The following is an 18,008-nucleotide window of genomic DNA, read 5'->3' as shown; positions in this document are numbered from 1 at the left end:
GACTTGGACAGTACCATACAAACATCTACTAACTTTGTTGTAACGAGATTTCATGCTGTGCTCAAGCTAACTCTCAAAAGCAACAGAGACCGCCTCCTCTTCTCTGTTTTCCGTTTCTTTTTTTTTTTTTTTTTCAAAATTAAAACAGTAACTGCGACATATAAATCATCAAGACAATAAAGAATTTTTCAGCCAGGAGAATGCAAAAAGGCAGATCTAAGCCAAGAGCCTGTGCAGCATTGTATTCGCTGTGAAAGGTGGTGCTGTGGATTCAGCTTATGCGCTGTACACCTAGTTTTTTGCGTCTAGCTCAGGACCCATTCATTGAACTGTAACAAACTACGTAGAGTTGAAATTTTGGGACTGAAAATTAGAAGCTCCGGAGGAGCAACAAGCGTTCTCAGGGTTACCAGCAACTTGGCGGGGAGGGTGCCTGGCCTCAGCGGGAACTGACTGGTTTGGCTACCAGTCACTCCAAGGTGCGCCACAGCGGTTACCAGCATCTTTGGGTTGCGTGTTGGTGTGTTACCAGTCACGTCATCAGGCCAGCTACCAGCACAAATGGCTACCATCAACGGCCATATAGGAACTGCTGGTAGCGCCCAATAACACGAATGTTAAACAACAGCTAGCCTATGACCATGACGGTGTTGAAACAACTGATGAACGGCAGACGAAGCGGCCAAAGTTGGCTTCCGCTGATGAAGGCAGTGATTCTTCCCATGAAGATAACACCAATTGGAACGACAATGGCTCTGGAGAACGTGCCATTATGTGCTATTCAAAGAGAGGCTTAGATGCTGCCACAGCTCAGAATGTGACTTTGCTCAGCGCTCCTGCAAACATTCACTCGAACGCTTGTGCTTTTGTGCCAACGTGCCCCTCGGGACAGCACAGCTCTCGTCGCCGCGAAGAAGCCACAGCGCGTCAACCTCGTAAAGCAGAGGCAAGTTGTTCGCCATTACCACCACAGCAGACGAAAGATTTACCCGGAATGCAGTATATGAAGCACGCTAGCCAATGCACATCATGCTCGACTTTACGCGCAGCCCTCTTAGAAGCACTATCGTTGTTACAGCACTTTGTGAGCAAGGATGTGCCGAGTACGGGATGTGAGCCCGAGTATGACGTTTCCAACTCAGGTTACGGTCTTGAAACCCGATCTAGTGCTAGTACCATCAGTTGCGGGGATGCGTTAAATATAAATACCCCTAGCGGCGAAGATGGCGAAAGGTCGACTATCCAGGTTAAAGTCTCGAATCTATCTGGTCAACACCGTCTATTATCCCAGCTGGAAGAACACCGTCTACAAGCATGGAGGAGGGAAAATAAGTCAGAGACTTGGATTGCTTCCAAGCTTAATAATTCAAAAACGGGAAGCGGGCAGGTTAAGCGACATGTACGGCAAAGCAGTCGGAGGAAACGCAATGACAGGAGAGGACGGCACTGTGGCACATGTGGCGAGGTCGGCCACAATGCACGTACTTGCCAGGAGACTGTGGAAACGTCTAGCGAAGACAGTGAGCCCCAAAGCGATGGACGTAGAGACTGAAAATAATACGCAATCGTTGTGAAGATTATACCCGCAAACTAGGAGCGACTTGCCCATGTCCACAACGCACATGACAGAGTGAGAGTATTCCGATTGCCAGTGGTCAGACTTTGCGGGAAGCAGTGGCCATGGCTGCTGGTTGTTGCAGCTTCCTCTTCTCTCCCATAGTTGCTATGGTGCTGTTCGTCCAACATTATGTTCTAATGCTATGATGAGAGCGTGCGTACGGAGACGGGGCTCCGCAAGAAGACTGATCTCCATAATAACTCCCTTTTCCATCTGTACATACAGACAACCCCAGAGATGAACATGACGAAAGATCGACCATCCAAATCGAAGCCACGAATCTATCTAGTCAGCACCGTCAGTTATCACAGCTAGAACGTCGTCCACGTAGATCCGGTTCTCAAAAGGGTAAGTTCGCGACACAACTTAATGCATTTGCCACGGCAGACTCCAGCTCTCTCGCAAAGTCGTCCTTCTTTTGTTTCTGTACTGCCCTACGCTTTCTCTTCCGATTCAGGTTCGGCTCAATTGAGGCCAACGGCCGGCGACAGCGGAACTCTGCGCGTTCAAAATCCACAACCATAAACCCACGACTAGTCGTATTGTATAGGATATTACGGGGCTGTGCGTCATGGTGAAGAACGCGCAACTTGTGCACTGCTCTGTAGGCCATGGAAACAGCGGTGGCAATACCTGCTTTCATCGCCGGGTCAACACAGTCAAGAATTGGTTGTCCAGCCCAACTAAGGAACATGAAATGCACCCAAATGCCGCTGTCATAATAATATGGTAGGGCCAGATCAATAATGCCCAAGCATATAGGGACGTACTCTCCCTGGAGGGGTTGGAGTTGGTCATACATATCCTTTTCGTGCTGCAGGCAGACAAGATCTACGCCCTCAACGCCTTTGGCAACTAGTGTGTAGCCGTGAGATGTCAGCCGCACCTTGAAGAGTGACCCACGCGAGCCAGATCTATGGAGCGGCGCGCAATCTGCATCATATCCACGGTCTACAGCAAGTTGGTGTCGGACGAGCCGCAGGAACTGAAGTCGACTAATGTGCCTTTGCCCATGATAACTTGCGCTGGGACAGCTCTTGTCTAAGGGTCTGCCATGTGCTAATCCTAGGAGACAACGCTGAGTACAGAATGGCCGGTCTTGAATATCCGACTTCTTTACTACGCCCCGCTCTTGCTGCCGGCCACTGCGCCGTCCTTGACTCCCACTCTTCGAGCTTGAGCTTTTGCTCATCGAGGGTAACAATTTCCCACTTGTGCGAGATGGATTTGGAGTAGGGGAAGGGGGATCTTCGTCTTCCTCCTTCGGCTGTTCAACATTGGTGCCTCGTTGCTGGCAGCGGGAGCGAGTCCGAATTGGGGATCTCTTAAAGCCCTTCCAACGTTGTGGTCTATAAGGAGAGGCACGTGGCTCTTTGCGTTTGCGCTCCGATGGTGGGATATCCCTCAGAATATCATCGTACTCGACAGTCCAGATACCGAGTGTCTCGGCCGCGTCATGCCACATCTGAGGTGGTGGCCTGGCGCGGAGAGCCTGGAGAATGAAAGCGAAAACCTGTGCAACGGCTGTACGATGGAGCCTCGTCTCGTCGTCGTCCATTACGTCTTGATTTGGCACGCATACCGAGAAGTAGACGGTGGAAGGATCGTTCGGGATATGAAGGAAGACTAATGCCTGACCCGTGCATATATAACCAAACTGAATGCCCTTGCCGATCATGTACGAGAAGAGCTGAGTGACCACAGCGGCGGCAAGGCGTCGGGCAGTCAAGACAAAGCCCTGACTGTCCTTGTTAATCACATCACGTTCCGGCTGAATTTCCGCCTCAAGACCAGTGATGATTTCGTCGAGACTTAATTTGTGTGGTGCCTTGTACTCGATAGCAAGGGCTGGGACATTTCGGCCTTCTGAAGTCCTGTATATACAAAATTGATCCGCCCGATTGCCCTTTCCCCTCGCTTTGCGACGGGACTTGGGAGCTGGCGCCTGCTTCGGGGCAGATCCTTGCGCTGTAGCACCTGTGTCATCTCGGTCCAGTGACATGTGTTCCATGGGCTCAGATATAAGATCGTCAGTCGTGCCGAGATTTGTGTGGCTTTCATACGTCACTGTTCCCTGGATACCGAGAGAACTTCGCAGCAATGGATCTGTGTTCGCTCGATCGACCAACTTCTGAACCGCGTTTTCTACCACATCGCGCTCGAAGTCCCGGAGCCCAACTTCACTGCTGATAGGCTTGAGCAATGACTTGACGTATTCCATCTGATGACTAGACGGATATGCTGGTTTACCGAACAGCTCGCTAATCGACAGGCCGTTCCAGATCTCCTCTTGTCTCATTGCGAAGTCGTCCCAGGGGATATTCGTCGAGGGAAAATTCGGCCAGTGGGGTTGGTCGTTTCTCCTTGCGTAGTCAAAGATTGATCTGTTACCACCTCAATAGCAAGATGAAGCGAATGACACATCTCAAGATATTGCTGAAGGTTCTGTGGCCGGGAAGCTGTGGTGAGTGCTTCGGCTACTTGGCGTCGATGTTGCTCCTTCAATGCGCGATCCTCAGCCTCTTCGCGTCGATGTTGCTCCTCTAGGGCGCGGTTCTCAGCCTCTCGGAGCTTTCGCCGTAAGGCTTCAATGTCGTCCATCATATTCGTCGCATATACCGACTATCCAATTACTGACTTACTGACAACGAATGAGCTCAGTTTGGCTACATGACAAAAAAAGGCTGCTTTGGTTCCGTGGAATTACCTTTGTTTATTTACTCGGATGTGGCCCCACCTTTGTCCGAGCGTCCATGCCGTAGTTAGAGGGGCTTGGGGGCAGTGCCATACATTCGTCAACTAAAAATGGAGACACAACACGTTACTCACGACTCCGTCACAAATTCTCCGCATCTCCATAGAACGACAGAATTCAACAATTTCAAGGCTATTTGAACAGGGCAAATTTTCTCAGCAGCTGAAGCGGCGACTCTGGTCAAGACATTCTGAATCCATGCCGACGAGAATGATAGGAAGAGTCGACTATTGATTGCTTGACGGTATTTCGATTGCCATTAATGCATTGGGACAGTCCGATTCACAGTTAGGACTTACAGCAGCTAATGGTGCCTGGTCTGCCTCGTGATTCAGGCCCAGGTTTGCAACATCTGCTAAAGCGAACCCACAGGCTTCTTGTGTTTCCCCTTCAGTTAGTTCGTATCGACAGAATTTTCAGCGCTTTAGGCCCGGTAGCTTGCATCGTGTCGTGACAAATGTTGCTCTCCAGGCGTCTGGAAAGCGCCAGGCGAAGGTTTCGGTGAGGTCGAAGACCGTCTCCCAGGTATCGGTATCAGTTGCATTGTTGACGACGGAACAAACGAGGGGTCGAAATTGCTCGAACTTCAGTCCACCTCGCACATGTATAGAGAAGGGGTTTGTGTCACATTGCTGCTTCCATCCGAAGAGGGCAGGCAGACAGCTGCTGGAAAGGCCACTAAACACGTGAAGCCTAGGGGTTCCGGGCGATTTGTGGCCCAATACCCCTCTTACATCACAACCAGGTGAGCCAAACCACGTGATGCCGGATGAATGGGGTCATGGAGGGGCATCATGGGCACGACACCCTTCACGAAAGACCTGACAACCCATCAATCTCCATTTGCCTTTACTTGTCATGATCCCCATGGAGAATCTGTCGCCTGAAAATGTGGAAAAGAGGTTCTCCGAAGACGGCTTTCTTGCCTTCGAAGATGCAGTCCTAGGAGACCGCGTAAAGTCTCGATCCAAGGTTAGATTTCGACCAGAAGACGTCGACTGTCTCGAATTCTGCAAGCAGAACGTGTTCCAAGACGACGTAAGAATCGAGATCCCGTGTTAATAGTTACATCTTGCAATGCTGACTGTTTACAGCGAGTACAAGGAGTGTTAGGTGCTCTGTTCCCCTGGGCAGCGCTGATTTGGTACGAGATTTATCTCCGTGGACCGACCAACACTGAAATTAACGCTATCCTGACTGGCCAAATACGACACATGAACGCCGTTGTGGTTCAACTATGTGGCCCGCAGTCCAAAGTTATTATATACAAGGACTCGCACCTACAACCATTCCATGGCGCGCCTGGTTCTGCGGGCCTGTTGGAAATAGCTGGGGCGCAAGTCAGGAAAGCTGGCTGTGAGCCGGCTGAGATAATTCTCCAACATGGCGGCCTGTATGTCACAGTACCTATTTCTTGAATATATACTTACGTTTTGGCAGCATAATATTCGACGCGCGATCCGTATTTACCCTGGTCAAAGGTTTTGTCATGCAGCACCTTTTCATATCCGAGGAGCAAGCTAAAACTTGGCCAAGGCGCCTCTTACCTAACAAGAAGGCCGAAACGAAAGTCCTTGAAATGAAGACCGCGGGAATGGGCACACATTTTACATTTGAAAATTAATGCATCCACTGAATGCGATTAAGGCTGGCCATTATCGCACCCAAGTCGCATTATTCATCATTTAAGAATCGCCAGAATGATCTCACCAGCACTATTCAAAGGTGACCAACGTCGGATGCAGCGGTCATTTGGTCCATCATAGGGACTGTTGCCCCTACCCAGCCGTCCCGAATACAAGGGGCCATGAACAATGGAGTCCGGTAATCCCAGATTCCCGGTGCCACAGACCCGTCCTTCAAAATGGTGGAGGGGCTCAGTTCGCTCGTGCTTACCTGACTTTGGACCAGTTCAGGGCATGGCATGGCCAACTCATGTAATTGGTCGAGAGCATGTTGTGTTGATGTGTCTGTCAAGCTTTCCTGGCAATCCCATGGGCCGACAGATGTGACAGGGACGGATTGCATGGAGAACGGACTTTGCGGTTCTATTGCAACTGGATTTGTTGAGTTAGATGACAGTGTATACCAATGCGTACAGCCATGACACTTACCAACGTTGTAGCCATTTGTGTTTCTAGGTAAAAGTCGAGATTGGTCAACTTGAGGCGGGCTGGTGAGTCTCTTTCTCGCTTCAGTCGCATCTCCCCCTCTATGTCTCAAAATGTCGAGCCACTTCGAAATGTTTTGTCTTTGCGAGCACAATGGGTCTTCAGTGCTTGTAAAACACCGATGATTGAGGATGTGACTCGCACGAGTAAACAATTTGTTACACGCTGGGCACGACTCGTTGATCTTTACATCTATTTTCAACAAGATTAGCAAAGCGCTAGGGATGGGGAGACAATGCACGCACGTGTGCCGTAATGCCGTCGCCACTCCCAAATTGTCCTGAGTTGTTTCTCGCATCCGATGTATGTGCATGGAAAGGGGAGATTGTCCGATGCAGGTAATACGTCTGCTTGACTTGGTACACCGAAGGTTTCTATAAGTCTGGAAGGATCATTCCTGGTGGGATAATTCCCAGTGGACTCGACTGACAAGTTCGGCGAACATTTATTGGAAAGTGCGCTTCGTCTGCGACGGCGTTTGTAAGCAACACCGGGCCGTCTGATCGTATTGGAGGTTGTGATTGAGGAAGAATCGGAATTAGTGGCCTCAGTAGGAAGTGAATCCTCAACTGACTTGGAGACAGTGATTCCGAGGCTGGTTTTAAGAGGTTGATCGACTGTCGTTGTCACCGTCTTCGGCTTGGAAGGAATTGCCTGATGGCGAAAGCATTGTGCCAGCGCGCGGAGGTGATACTGGATTTGTTGCTATGGGCCATCAGCTGATAGGATTTCCACAAACGACGATTGCATACCTGCCAATATTCGGTGTGCAAAGACAGCTCGCGTGTTGAATCAAAGCTGCCAGAGCAGATTGAGCAATCCATTGCCGCAATAGTGCCTCAGGAGATGTCGAGATAATCACACAATGCTGGAAGGCAGTGAAATAGATACGAAACTAGTAAGAGCTAGCCGTGGGAGGGGTACCTGACAAACACGTGACGATGCAGTCTGGTCACGCTTCATCCACCAGTGACACACAATATCCCATTGCGGTGATCCTCATGTCAAAGGCCGCCTACGAGATTTGCGCCAAAAAGAGCTTGACCTCTTCACCATCTCTATGACCCGCCTCGAGAGTTTATATCTTCTGCAATTTGAGTATACCATTTGTAACCCCATATTCCTGAATGTCCCTGGTGCTAACACGTATGAGTAGAAGAGCCAGTCATTGCCCATGTCGAGCTGCAAAATGACGAAGTGTATTCGCTGCGACGGCACGGGAATGATCGGGATATACAAATGCGGCGTCTGCCACGGTGAAGGAGAGATACCCGATGAATGACTTCGAGGAATCTAGCGTTTCTGAAGTCGCCCATCCCGCTGGTCAGCAATATGACCACTTATCAATCCAACGGGATGGCGCATAAATGGTCTGGGCATGGATGGTATACCCGAGCTGTATTTTTATGTTTGAGTGTTTAGCATTTGGCCGTTTAGCCTCGTGTAGGAGCACGGCGCATCCAAGAAACCTTGGTAAAGGACGATGATAGCGCTTTCTCATTAGTCGGGGTTCTCCTGCGCATCGCTATATCTGCTTCTCCAGTGTGTGCTTCAACAGTCTAGCCATGTTCTAGGTTGTGGCTCAGTGGAATGATAGTGGGAAAGAACTTTTGGAAGGAATCATAGGCATTCAGAACAGGAACATTGCACCAATTAAAATAAGGCAATTGATAGGGACTAAAATACAGTCTCGGCGACTGAGACACTTTGAAAGCTGGTTGATGCAAGGTATGGAGTGACGGTGCGTGACAGGGTTAGTGATCTGGCTTGTTACCCTGAGCAAAGCTGGATACCCCCGCAAACAAGGAGCGTCACAGTAGGAGGCGCTGGATTTGGGAGCAGAAGCCACGTCCGAAAGTTCCTGGTCTCGAAAAAGGATCTCTTTCAGGCTAGATGCATTGGAGATTAGAGACAGCAATATACGAGATGTGACAAGGGCAAGGAGGTGGCTGTCTGCTGTTGAGGGGGTGTGGTTGGCTTCACAATGCAAAATTGCGTCCCGCAACAAATGCAAATTTGCATACCAGCTGAGAGAGCTTCGTGGCACATCTGCACAATCTTGCACTGATGATCACCAGACAGGGGGGTTTGCAGGCATGTTAATGCAACGTGCTGAACACTATTCAACGATCTGAGTCTTCACACTACCAGCACATCGTCAAGCAATTACCAATAGGCGTTGTCTCTCGCCGGGTGCAGCAGCCGAGATATACCTCCTCATGTTGTAGTTAGCAATCGATGTTCTTACCCTCAGAACAAATGCTCGCCTTATACTGTATGCATTCGTGGCTTGCAGAAAGCTGGAAAGGGGGTGAGATAATCAACCGTGATTTGGAACTAGCCTAGAGAAGCAAACCTTTATCCCAAAACTGGAATATTTGAGGGAAGGGACAAGAGGTATTTGATATATAACGTCCTACCATCTCCATTAGAGCTACAAGTTTTATAGAGACAGAACTTCTTACCAGTCCAAACTCACTCGTGGTTATTCTTTACAACTACTCCAATAATGCCTAGCCGTGGTACCCCCAAATCGCAGAACGGTGAAGAAGTGTACGGTAGTATCAATTCATTATAGAAAGAACAAGTTGCTGACAAGGAAAGGCGACGCATTTCCCCAACACCTCGCCCAGCTTCAAGCACGCTGTATGTGCCTCCTGCAGGACAGACAGAGTCGATTTCAGTGCACTCAGCACATACACATGATAAAAATGTGGATGGAAGGCTGGCACTACCTCTTGGGTAAGGATTTATTGTATCTGTTGTCTTATGCGTGACTGACAGGCAAAGCGAAACCCCAGGTTCAAGATCCGGGAGCACAGAGCTCGGGAATACAGCTAGGCCTGTGGATACCTCGAAGCCCTGTTCAAAGGTAGATCAAAGTGTTATATCAGATTACATTGAGAACGGTGATTATGTGTCCAATCCTCCTGTCCAAGCTGACACTGACATTGTTCGGCAGTAAATCATAGCAGTACCGATATTCCAGGTAATGACCCAATCTCTTTACACCAAAACTAACTGATGACAAGTAATCGTAGATTCAATTACCCCCAAAGGCTCGCAATATGAACGGGCACATCAAGAAGAGAGTCACGATGGTGCACCTCACGAACGCAAATCCACAAGATCGAGAAGCCCTAGCAGCCCTCTCTCCCCCACCGACGATGGGAGCGGAACAGATGCGACGGACTATGGTGAATTAGAGGAAGGTATGGATGCGGCTGACGGTCTGCCAGATTGGCGTGGGGGAGAGTGAATGCGGTGCTGGTGAGGCTCTGCATAGTGACATACACAATTTGGTAATGTTAGCTAGGCGGGATTAGGTACTACGTCACTCGTTTCTATTACACGGCCAAAAAGCTCCATGAGAAATAACAGCTGCTGAGATTTCCTATCATGCATGCGTTGTCACTGTGTATTGTGGTATACCTTGTCAGACTTTAACGAGTGATTGGGCCATGGGCCCAGTTTTGAAGTCACGCGAGGCCTGGTTATGGTGTCAATGTTGTTCTCACTTGGCCCGCGTTGGGTCCATCCTTCGTACATATAAAAGCCAGATGCTCGACAACCTCTTGTAGAATCCGCAACAACGATTCAATACAATGGCTGGAAATAATCACTACCAAATTCTCAAGCTTGAGACACCAAATGGAGTTGACAGCATTATTCAGAGCCTAGCCACTCTCCACGCTACCAAAAATGTTGATGAGCGGGGTCGACAGAAATGGATTTACATCAAGACACCACAGATCAGAGATCACACCAACACCCTCTTGAATATGGTAAGTACACATCCCGTGCGACGCTGCGACGTCAGGCTAAAAGAGTATGAGGACTCGTCTGTCAACGAGAGTATTGGTAAACAAGGGCTTGCTGTTTGTACCATAGAGAAAGATCCAAGGATTATTCGCACTGGCAATGGAGTGAGCGATTATCAAGAAGCGCGTCCCGGCTCCATTGTCATAATAACTCCTATGACGTACAATAAGGCGCGCATTTGGTTGGCACAAATTGGGGAGCCTTTTTCGGAGAGCAGTTTTGTCGATGCTGGCAAGGAGGACATGGTGGTCATACTTCCGAACACTAAATTCCGTCTTAAAGTGCCGTATTACTTAATGGTACGGCCTGTAAGAGACGTTTAGAATAGTATGAGAATTGAGATCATTTCCATAAAAATATTGTACACTAGGTTCCTAACCCAGGTGGTTATCGTGGAAAAACCCACCACTGGCAACATCTGCTGAGCCTGACCAGTCGTTGTTGGGGAAGACTTGCCAACTGAACAGTTGAAGGCCGTCACTTGCATCCATGCCTCCAAAATCGGCGCCTTCAGGATAGGTCGATTGAACAAATTGTGAGTCAAATTGGGACGGATCGACGATACTTCCGAAATGATTTGATGTTCCGGCAGAGCCAAAGGCCTGGTTCAGGAGAAAGTCATAGTCCATACCCCCTGTGAAATTGCAGCCAGTCCATTCTCCTAATCCTATCCGACCCTGATTTTCAGAAATGATCTGATCCATTTCCGGCGGCACATGCTGGTCTTCGGCGTTATTCTCGAGCAGGGCAGGCGGCAATGGCAATTCTTGAAGACTGCTTTGGACTTCTGAGGCGTCAATCCTTGTGTCTCGGTCCATTTCATGTTCCAATCGCCTTCTCTTCTCATCTGGCTGCGATCTTCGCTGTACCATGGTAGGGCTATACAATAGAATGTCAACTATCGCATAGACTACATCTAACGATGTCGACAAGAGTTCATCGTTCAATGCTTCTCCTTTCAGTATTCTCAGGGCCAGCCTCATGTTTTCTTGCTCTTCGTCATCTCCCTTGAATCTGTCCACGTATGTATCCTTATTCCTGGGGGTCATATACTTGGCAAGTCTCGGGGCAATCTGGAGAAGGAGATTCTTTGATTTGTCAGCACAATCTGCCTCGGTAGTGGGACTGGTATGTTCGATAGCACTGTTGGTTTCGTCTTCGGCATCGAGCCTTGTGAGTGACTGTGATCGTTGCCGAATTTTGTTGAGTATCGTGGTGACGGGTTTTTCAATACACATCTCAGGAGAGGCGCTGCTAAATGCCAGTAGGTCAAACCTTTGACACATATCTTCGTAACTGCAATTCTCTCTTTCGTACCACCATTGAAAGGCAACTGGGTTGAGTAGTGGAATGGTTTCTTCCCCAGTTTCAGTATTTTTCGCAGCCAAACGTCGCAACACTAAATCAATTAAGGCGATAATTCCATCGTGTAAGAAGGTCTCGTCACATTTGCCGGTGCAGCCCAAGTTAGTAAAGCCAAATCCCCCAACTTGGATGGTTAGCAAGATTATACTTCAAGGCGCTTCTTGGTAGTTTACCTTCTAAAAAAGTGAATATGCCAATTGCAATGTCAACATCACCCTCATAATATGCTGTTAGTGTTTTAATAAAGCTCATGATGCGATCAAAGGCTAGTTCCAAACGCTGCCTTCCTCGTAATTCGCGAACCTTAGGTGGCGGACTGTCCATCTTGTCCAAGCCGTAAAATTCCCTTACGCCAGCAATGTACGTAGCCACATTGCTGGTAGAGCCCACATCGTTTTCGAGTTTCTCAATATGAGAACGCGTTTTGAAGTAAACATCGCCTACTGAAACATCTTGCTCTTGCAATAGTTCCCACATATCTCGAAGTGTTATACTCTGGCAAGAAGGGCCCTTCTCAATAGTACTGCGAAAACATCTTCGTACTGTTGCTAATCGTTGGCGCAGTGAGCCTTTGGGCTTACTCACAAGAATTTGGGTGCCTTTGGCGAATGCTTTGCCAATAGTGAGAATGCGATACTCGACACTATTTTCTCTTTTGTTGATTTTGCTCCCGATGGAGGCCGGCGTGCTCGGGCGGTCCCGTCTAGAGGCGAGATTTGATTGTGGTGTGGTAGATGGTGAGCGTGTAGCTACTCGCGAGTCTTCTCGTGAGTTTTGTGTCGTTAAAACGGTCGTCAGAGGGGGATGTTCAAGGCTCCTGGTCGACGAAGGCCGTGGTGATTTGCTCTGCTGTTGAATCGGGTTGACAACTCTATGCTATAATCAGTCAACAGGCTCAGTTGCATCGGGTAAAGACGTACATTTCTGGACCAAGCCATTTACCTGGCTTGAATAATGCCTCCCTCGTGTCGTTTCGAGGGCCACCACGGTGCATGAACCGTGTCAGACTGCATGTCACATGAGGGAGGGAATGGTGATCGATCACTTGAATGTCAAAATGGTCTTCTATACGCGCGTGATTTTGATCAGTATAAGACAGACGCAAAGTCCATTGATTGCCAGAAATCGATTCCTCCGTAATACACTTCTCGAAATCGGGATGTTGAACTACTTCATGCCGCATAAACTTATCGTGGAGCTTCGACAGGCGCACATTCATCTTGGCTGATAAAAGAAACTTAACACGAGAGAGAATGGAAAATGGGAAAGAGGCGGGCGCGAGAGATTGGATAGACAGTGCTTGCACCTTTCATCGGTGTAACGAGCTCTTCCATTGTATCGATATACTTCTTGCTAATTGAACTTGTAAGTGAGCCCAGCTGACCTGGAGCTGAGAAGGACAGGGGATCAGTGTGGTCGCAGGGAAGTCGGCCACCTGGAGGGGCGTGCAAAAAGTCCCACGATATTCAAGTCGTGGGACTTTCTGCACGCCCCTATCAGGTGCCGGGTGTTGGCCGACCTGCTTTGAATAACATATCATTTCCTAAAACGTTTGCGACCAAGAACCTGTCCCGTATCAATGCACAACATCCATGTCATCACAAATGCGCACTATGGCTATCACACATCGGCGAGACTCCTCCCGAGCCAGGGAATTGTCGTACATTTCACATCATGCATGAGATCTCATCTTCGACGAGAACAACTGAGTAATTGTCCAACAAAAGACCTTATAATGAGGCTGCTCCTGCAGGAATGGCGGTGATTTGGTTGCCTTGTTGGCGCCATCATTCCATCTCTGATACTATGCAGCAGAAAGAGCATTCAGCTTTGTCCCTGAGTCAACAAATTGGACTTTCAACTTGTTTCGGGCCACAATTTCTCATTCTTACAGCAGCAGCACTGCTTACAAAACTGATACAACATGACTCACCGACAAGCGGCGAGCTACCTAGGATGTTCATGCCTTTGTTGTTGCTTCTTATATTGATAGGGTTTGTGGTCGGTGTGTTTTTGGTGGTGGTGGCATGGACTGGTTTGGGAAAACATATGCCGGAATACTGGGCGGATATTGAGTTATCTGTGATGTTGCTCTGGAGCATGCTCCTAGAGGTGAGTACAATTTGTACAAATGGATAATAAGGCTAAGATCAACATAGAGTGTGGTATTTACACGCATGCTAGCGGATGCCTTTGGACTGTCTACAGCTCAAGGAACGTCTATTAAGAGATTCTTACAAATCTTATCTGTTCTCGGTATGGTTTTGCTATCAGTGGACATCGGCTTTTTCGCAGTGGACGTGCGAATTGGGACGTTCACTCCTTATTTGACGATGTTGGCTGTAGTTTTCTTTCGCGGATCGATGGCATTTGGATACTGCATTATGCGTATTCTAGCGTATATACGACAGAAGAGATTAAAGCAGCCGCCCGGAAAGAGCTGGGTTCCTGTCAACATCCGCATTCCTTTCGAAGTCGCCGGGTTTGCACTGTCATTTCTCTCGCTTTCTGACAGATTATCGCGCATTGATTACAAACTGGTAAGCATCTCTTCTAATTATGCCATGTAGATACTAATGAATTAGATTCAAAATGGATTATTTGTCATTATTGGGATCTTGGATGTTGTCACACGAGCTAGGAGGCTTCTCAAGATCAAGGTCGAGAAGTTGGGACTGAGTAGCAATGTGATACCTGGAGATGCAAGGTATGCGATGTCACCATCGAAAATATCCAGAACAGACACAATGCCGAGTGGCTCCGAAATTGAGCTTGTGACTGGGAAAGAAAATGCATAGTGTACCGTTAATACAATACATCCATTGTCATGCAGAACAGAGCGGTGTGTGCAAGCTGAGCCAGGGTAGCTAGGAAGGACACAGCGCAATACTTGCAATCCACCTGCTTAAACACAATATAAAGTAGAGCTCACGTATGTTAGAACTTGCATGGGTACTCAGCAGACTCACAATTCTCATCGTTTCTTTGCTTCTTTTGCTACGGTTCACCCCACTGTAACCTAGCCGCGACGGCCTCGCATATCAACCATTCTATCATGCGGTGAGCCGCAGTCTCTCCATGGCCAACGCGCTAGTTTACGTCTGTGACAACGGGTGCGATCAAACCACGTACATCAGAGGATTGGCATGCGGTTCCTGCGGATATCCATGCGGTTTTCAGAATCCGCCTCAAAGCCGAGAACCGTCCATCAAACACAAAGCGTGCCGGTAGTAAATTGGCGGAGCAGCCGCCTTACTACAATTTGTCAAACGATATTCCGCCCAAGTCGAGGAAGCGTCCTGGCCCACTTGGACACTGCTGTGTATATAACTGGGACTTTCGTCCACTTGACTTGAATCGTGATCAAGGCGAATTGACTCTCTATAATCTTTATTACTCTGACACAGATTTTACTCAAGAGCTCATAACAGGGTCCATCAGGAATCCCATACCGTGGCCGCATCACAACACAGGGTTGCGAGACCTACAGAGAGTGCAGAATCAAGGCGTATCCTTTGTTCACGGTCGGAGGAGGATTGACCAAATTTTACAATGACTGAAGGTCTAACGTGGACTCAATCTAGTGCGATGAGTGGTGGCCCTGCAACCAGTGCGCGAAGTCGAAGAAACTGTTCCGAGCCTAAAACCGACGCAGATATTACTTTTCGACACCGATATTTCGAACCTTTTAACATGAAAGACACAATGAACAAACGCCTGAAAACCACATCAGGACTCCTGCCCAGATATCCTACACTGCAGGCCGTGGTTTCATCACGAGATGAGACGGCTGCGTCAGATCCATCACCAGAAGGAGGAGATGTGCTACTTTGCACCTCTGATGCTCCCCAGATGACTCTTCAAGAACGAGCAAACGCCTACTTTATGTCTAACTACGTTCTTGACTCGTCTAACCTGAGCAATATCTGCTATACAGGTTTTTCTGTTCTACTGGAGATCAATAAGGAATCGAGACACTATAGGCTAGCGTTTGAAGCTTGCACCCTGGCGGTATTCATACAAGAGACTGTAGACCGGCGTGATCACAGAACTTCCGCCACTGAGGAGTACGATAAAGCAGTAGTAGCAACGAATGCTGCACTTCAAGATCCGGCCATCATGCACAAGGACGCAACATTGGCTTCTGTTTTACTCCTGGCTTTATTTGAATGCATCAATCCTACGACTAGTGATCAGCGCGCCTGGCGCAATCACATAATTGGTGCTAGCAAGTTAGCTGAAGATAGGGGCTGCCAGCTGCGTGAAACAAAAACTGGACGTGCATTGTTAATGGCGGTTCGCACACAAATGGTAAGCTTCCGCGGAATGTTTAATCCTTTGCCTTATTTCGGTTATAAATACCAGCCACGAGATAGACTGGGTATTTAATGACTAACTTCTCATAGATCATGTATCATCTCATAAACCTAGAAGAATGGGACGACCATGAGCTCTGGCTGGTCCAAGACGATATTGTGGATGAATATAGTCCGACTCAAAAGCTCTGTATCGAGGTCAGTTCGCTTGGCCATAGGGCAAAATCTCTTATTGGTCCTCGGAATGAGAATGATATTGCTAGGGAAATTCTTGAACAGTGCCTGGACCATGATCAAGTGTGTAAAAATTGGTGGGAGAAGATGCTCGATAATGCCCAACGCAACATGAAGCGCAAAAGACCCTGTTCGGAATGGGGAGCTACTTCTGATAACACAGGACTTTGGTTGTCTATGCCTTGGAACATGCTGACATGTGCACGAATCCTCTTGAACTCAATTATCATTAGATGCGCAGCATGCATCCATGGGCACGCCAGTTATACAACGACGAAAGAATTTCTTGACGCGTTTTCTATTTTGAAGGAAATTCTTTTCGACGATTTCACCACCAACAAACGCCAACTGAGCCGGGCCTCAGAGGCGTCGTCTTCATCCGCAAACTTGATGCAAGAGAAGTCATTACCAGGATTCCGACGACATTCTATGGCCTGGCCAATTGCCTTTATCTGGTCTCTAGATTGCCTCACCGAGGATCAGAAAACCGCTTTCGCTGAGAAAATAGAACACACTGGGCTACAGCATGAAATTCATAGCATCCTATTATTCCAGAATGAGAAGCCGGGATTGCCACCGTATATGTCTGCGGTGGAAGACTTGCCCTACGCTACCTCACGGACGCCTGGCTCCTGCTGCGCCACGGTGATAACGATTGCATCCTCACCCGCCAGCGTGAACAGCTGCGATGACTTCGACAATGTTGAATGGAACAACCGCAGCAACTCTGACAAACCTCCTTCGACACACAATCATGATAATGTCAGTATTGAATCGAATGTTTCGACTTCCGCTTCATTGCAACAGGCGACTGGAAAGAAGAAGCCTGAGACAACGCCTCTAGCCACGCCGTTGGCTACCAGCCGTCTTGATGCACTCCTTTCTCACTACGAAAACCCTGTCAATGAGCAGGTAAAATCGTGCCAGCGCCATGGTTCACCAGATAAGTGTAAGATTTGTTTATGCGTAGTACCGCGCTTCGCTAACTGCCAGTGTAGTTGTTGAGTCTCCTTCAGATCAACACGAACCGAACCATGAGACTAGCTACTCGAATATGAAACCCGCCGGTAAACCCCAGCGCGGAATTTCGAAATATGGGGTCCAGGGGCGGAGGTACAATACTCGAAGCGCGGCCTCGCAATCTCGTGAAAAGAAACACGCTTTGGCCCCGACGCTCAAACCGTTCGAGTACAAGGGTTTAGGGGATGCGCGTCAAACATCAAACGGATCCATTGAAGTTGAAGTACTTTGGGCGCCCAGCTTTTTGGCATGCGACCAATTACGTGGGAAGCAGGCCATAGAGGAGGCAAAGGATCTCGTGATCAAAAAGTTTGGTCATACTGTATGGGAACGGGAGAGGTGTAAGTTAGCAGCGTCGATATGAGCGGCGAATTAGACCAGCCATGCCGATTGCATGTTCTGTTCTCTTAGCTTCGCATAATCCTTAATACTACTGATTCTGCCAATCATAAGTTCATATGAAAGACAACTTGCCTGTGCAGAGTAGGAGATACCCTTTTCGGGTCCGTGTGAACGGAAGACCGCCAAACCATGAACCAAGCAATTCAGAGTTCAACGGAATAAATAGCTTGTAGTACGGCCTGAAATAAAAGTATTGCAATCAAACCGGCCTAGAGAAGTAAGACACCTTGCAAGGTTATCCTTGGAGTAATTAAAAGCTACCAATGGCGTGAAGGGCCTGCGGTCAGCTTAAATCCATGTCAACG

The 18,008-nt window shown here is 48.3% G+C and overlaps 5 protein-coding genes across 5 annotated transcripts; 3 read left to right on the top strand and 2 right to left on the bottom strand.

Moving 5' to 3' along the window:
• Positions 1-364: 364 nt before the first annotated feature.
• Positions 365-4,910, bottom strand: J3458_013420 (uncharacterized protein). Its single transcript, XM_066120430.1, has 2 exons — positions 4,326-4,910; positions 365-4,259 (listed from the first exon to the last, which is right to left on the bottom strand). Exon 2 carries the CDS (start codon positions 3,915-3,917, stop codon positions 1,959-1,961), a length of 1,959 nt encoding a protein of 652 aa, XP_065974717.1. The 5' UTR covers positions 3,918-4,259; positions 4,326-4,910; the 3' UTR covers positions 365-1,958.
• A 321-nt stretch (positions 4,911-5,231) lies between these two features.
• On the top strand, positions 5,232-5,997 carry J3458_013419 (uncharacterized protein; the record flags this gene model as incomplete). Its single annotated transcript, XM_007811452.2, has 3 exons — positions 5,232-5,411; positions 5,468-5,766; positions 5,814-5,997. The coding sequence occupies 3 exons, from the start codon at positions 5,232-5,234 to the stop codon at positions 5,995-5,997; spliced, it is 663 nt and encodes a 220-aa protein (XP_007809643.2).
• Positions 5,998-10,093: 4,096 nt separating this feature from the next.
• Positions 10,094-10,713, top strand: J3458_013418 (uncharacterized protein). The gene is made up of 2 exons (XM_066120429.1): positions 10,094-10,329; positions 10,381-10,713. Exons 1-2 carry the CDS (start codon positions 10,150-10,152, stop codon positions 10,687-10,689), a joined length of 489 nt encoding a protein of 162 aa, XP_065974716.1. The 5' UTR covers positions 10,094-10,149; the 3' UTR covers positions 10,690-10,713.
• A 27-nt stretch (positions 10,714-10,740) lies between these two features.
• On the bottom strand, positions 10,741-12,950 carry J3458_013417 (uncharacterized protein; the record flags this gene model as incomplete). The annotated part of the gene is made up of 3 exons (XM_007811451.2): positions 10,741-11,765; positions 11,905-12,602; positions 12,652-12,950. The coding sequence occupies 3 exons, from the start codon at positions 12,948-12,950 to the stop codon at positions 10,741-10,743; spliced, it is 2,022 nt and encodes a 673-aa protein (XP_007809642.2).
• A 2,486-nt stretch (positions 12,951-15,436) lies between these two features.
• J3458_013416 (uncharacterized protein) lies at positions 15,437-17,665 on the top strand (the record flags this gene model as incomplete). Its single annotated transcript, XM_007811450.2, has 3 exons — positions 15,437-16,042; positions 16,138-17,230; positions 17,280-17,665. 3 exons carry the CDS (start codon positions 15,437-15,439, stop codon positions 17,663-17,665), a joined length of 2,085 nt encoding a protein of 694 aa, XP_007809641.2.
• Between the last annotated feature and the right edge of the window lie 343 nt (positions 17,666-18,008).

This window comes from Metarhizium acridum (genome assembly GCF_019434415.1).
Source record: "Metarhizium acridum strain ARSEF 324 chromosome Unknown scaffold_276, whole genome shotgun sequence".
Taxonomy (NCBI): Eukaryota; Fungi; Ascomycota; class Sordariomycetes; order Hypocreales; family Clavicipitaceae; genus Metarhizium; species Metarhizium acridum.
The sequence above is the reverse complement of the archived record's forward strand: the minus strand, read 5'-3'. Positions and strand labels throughout refer to the sequence as shown.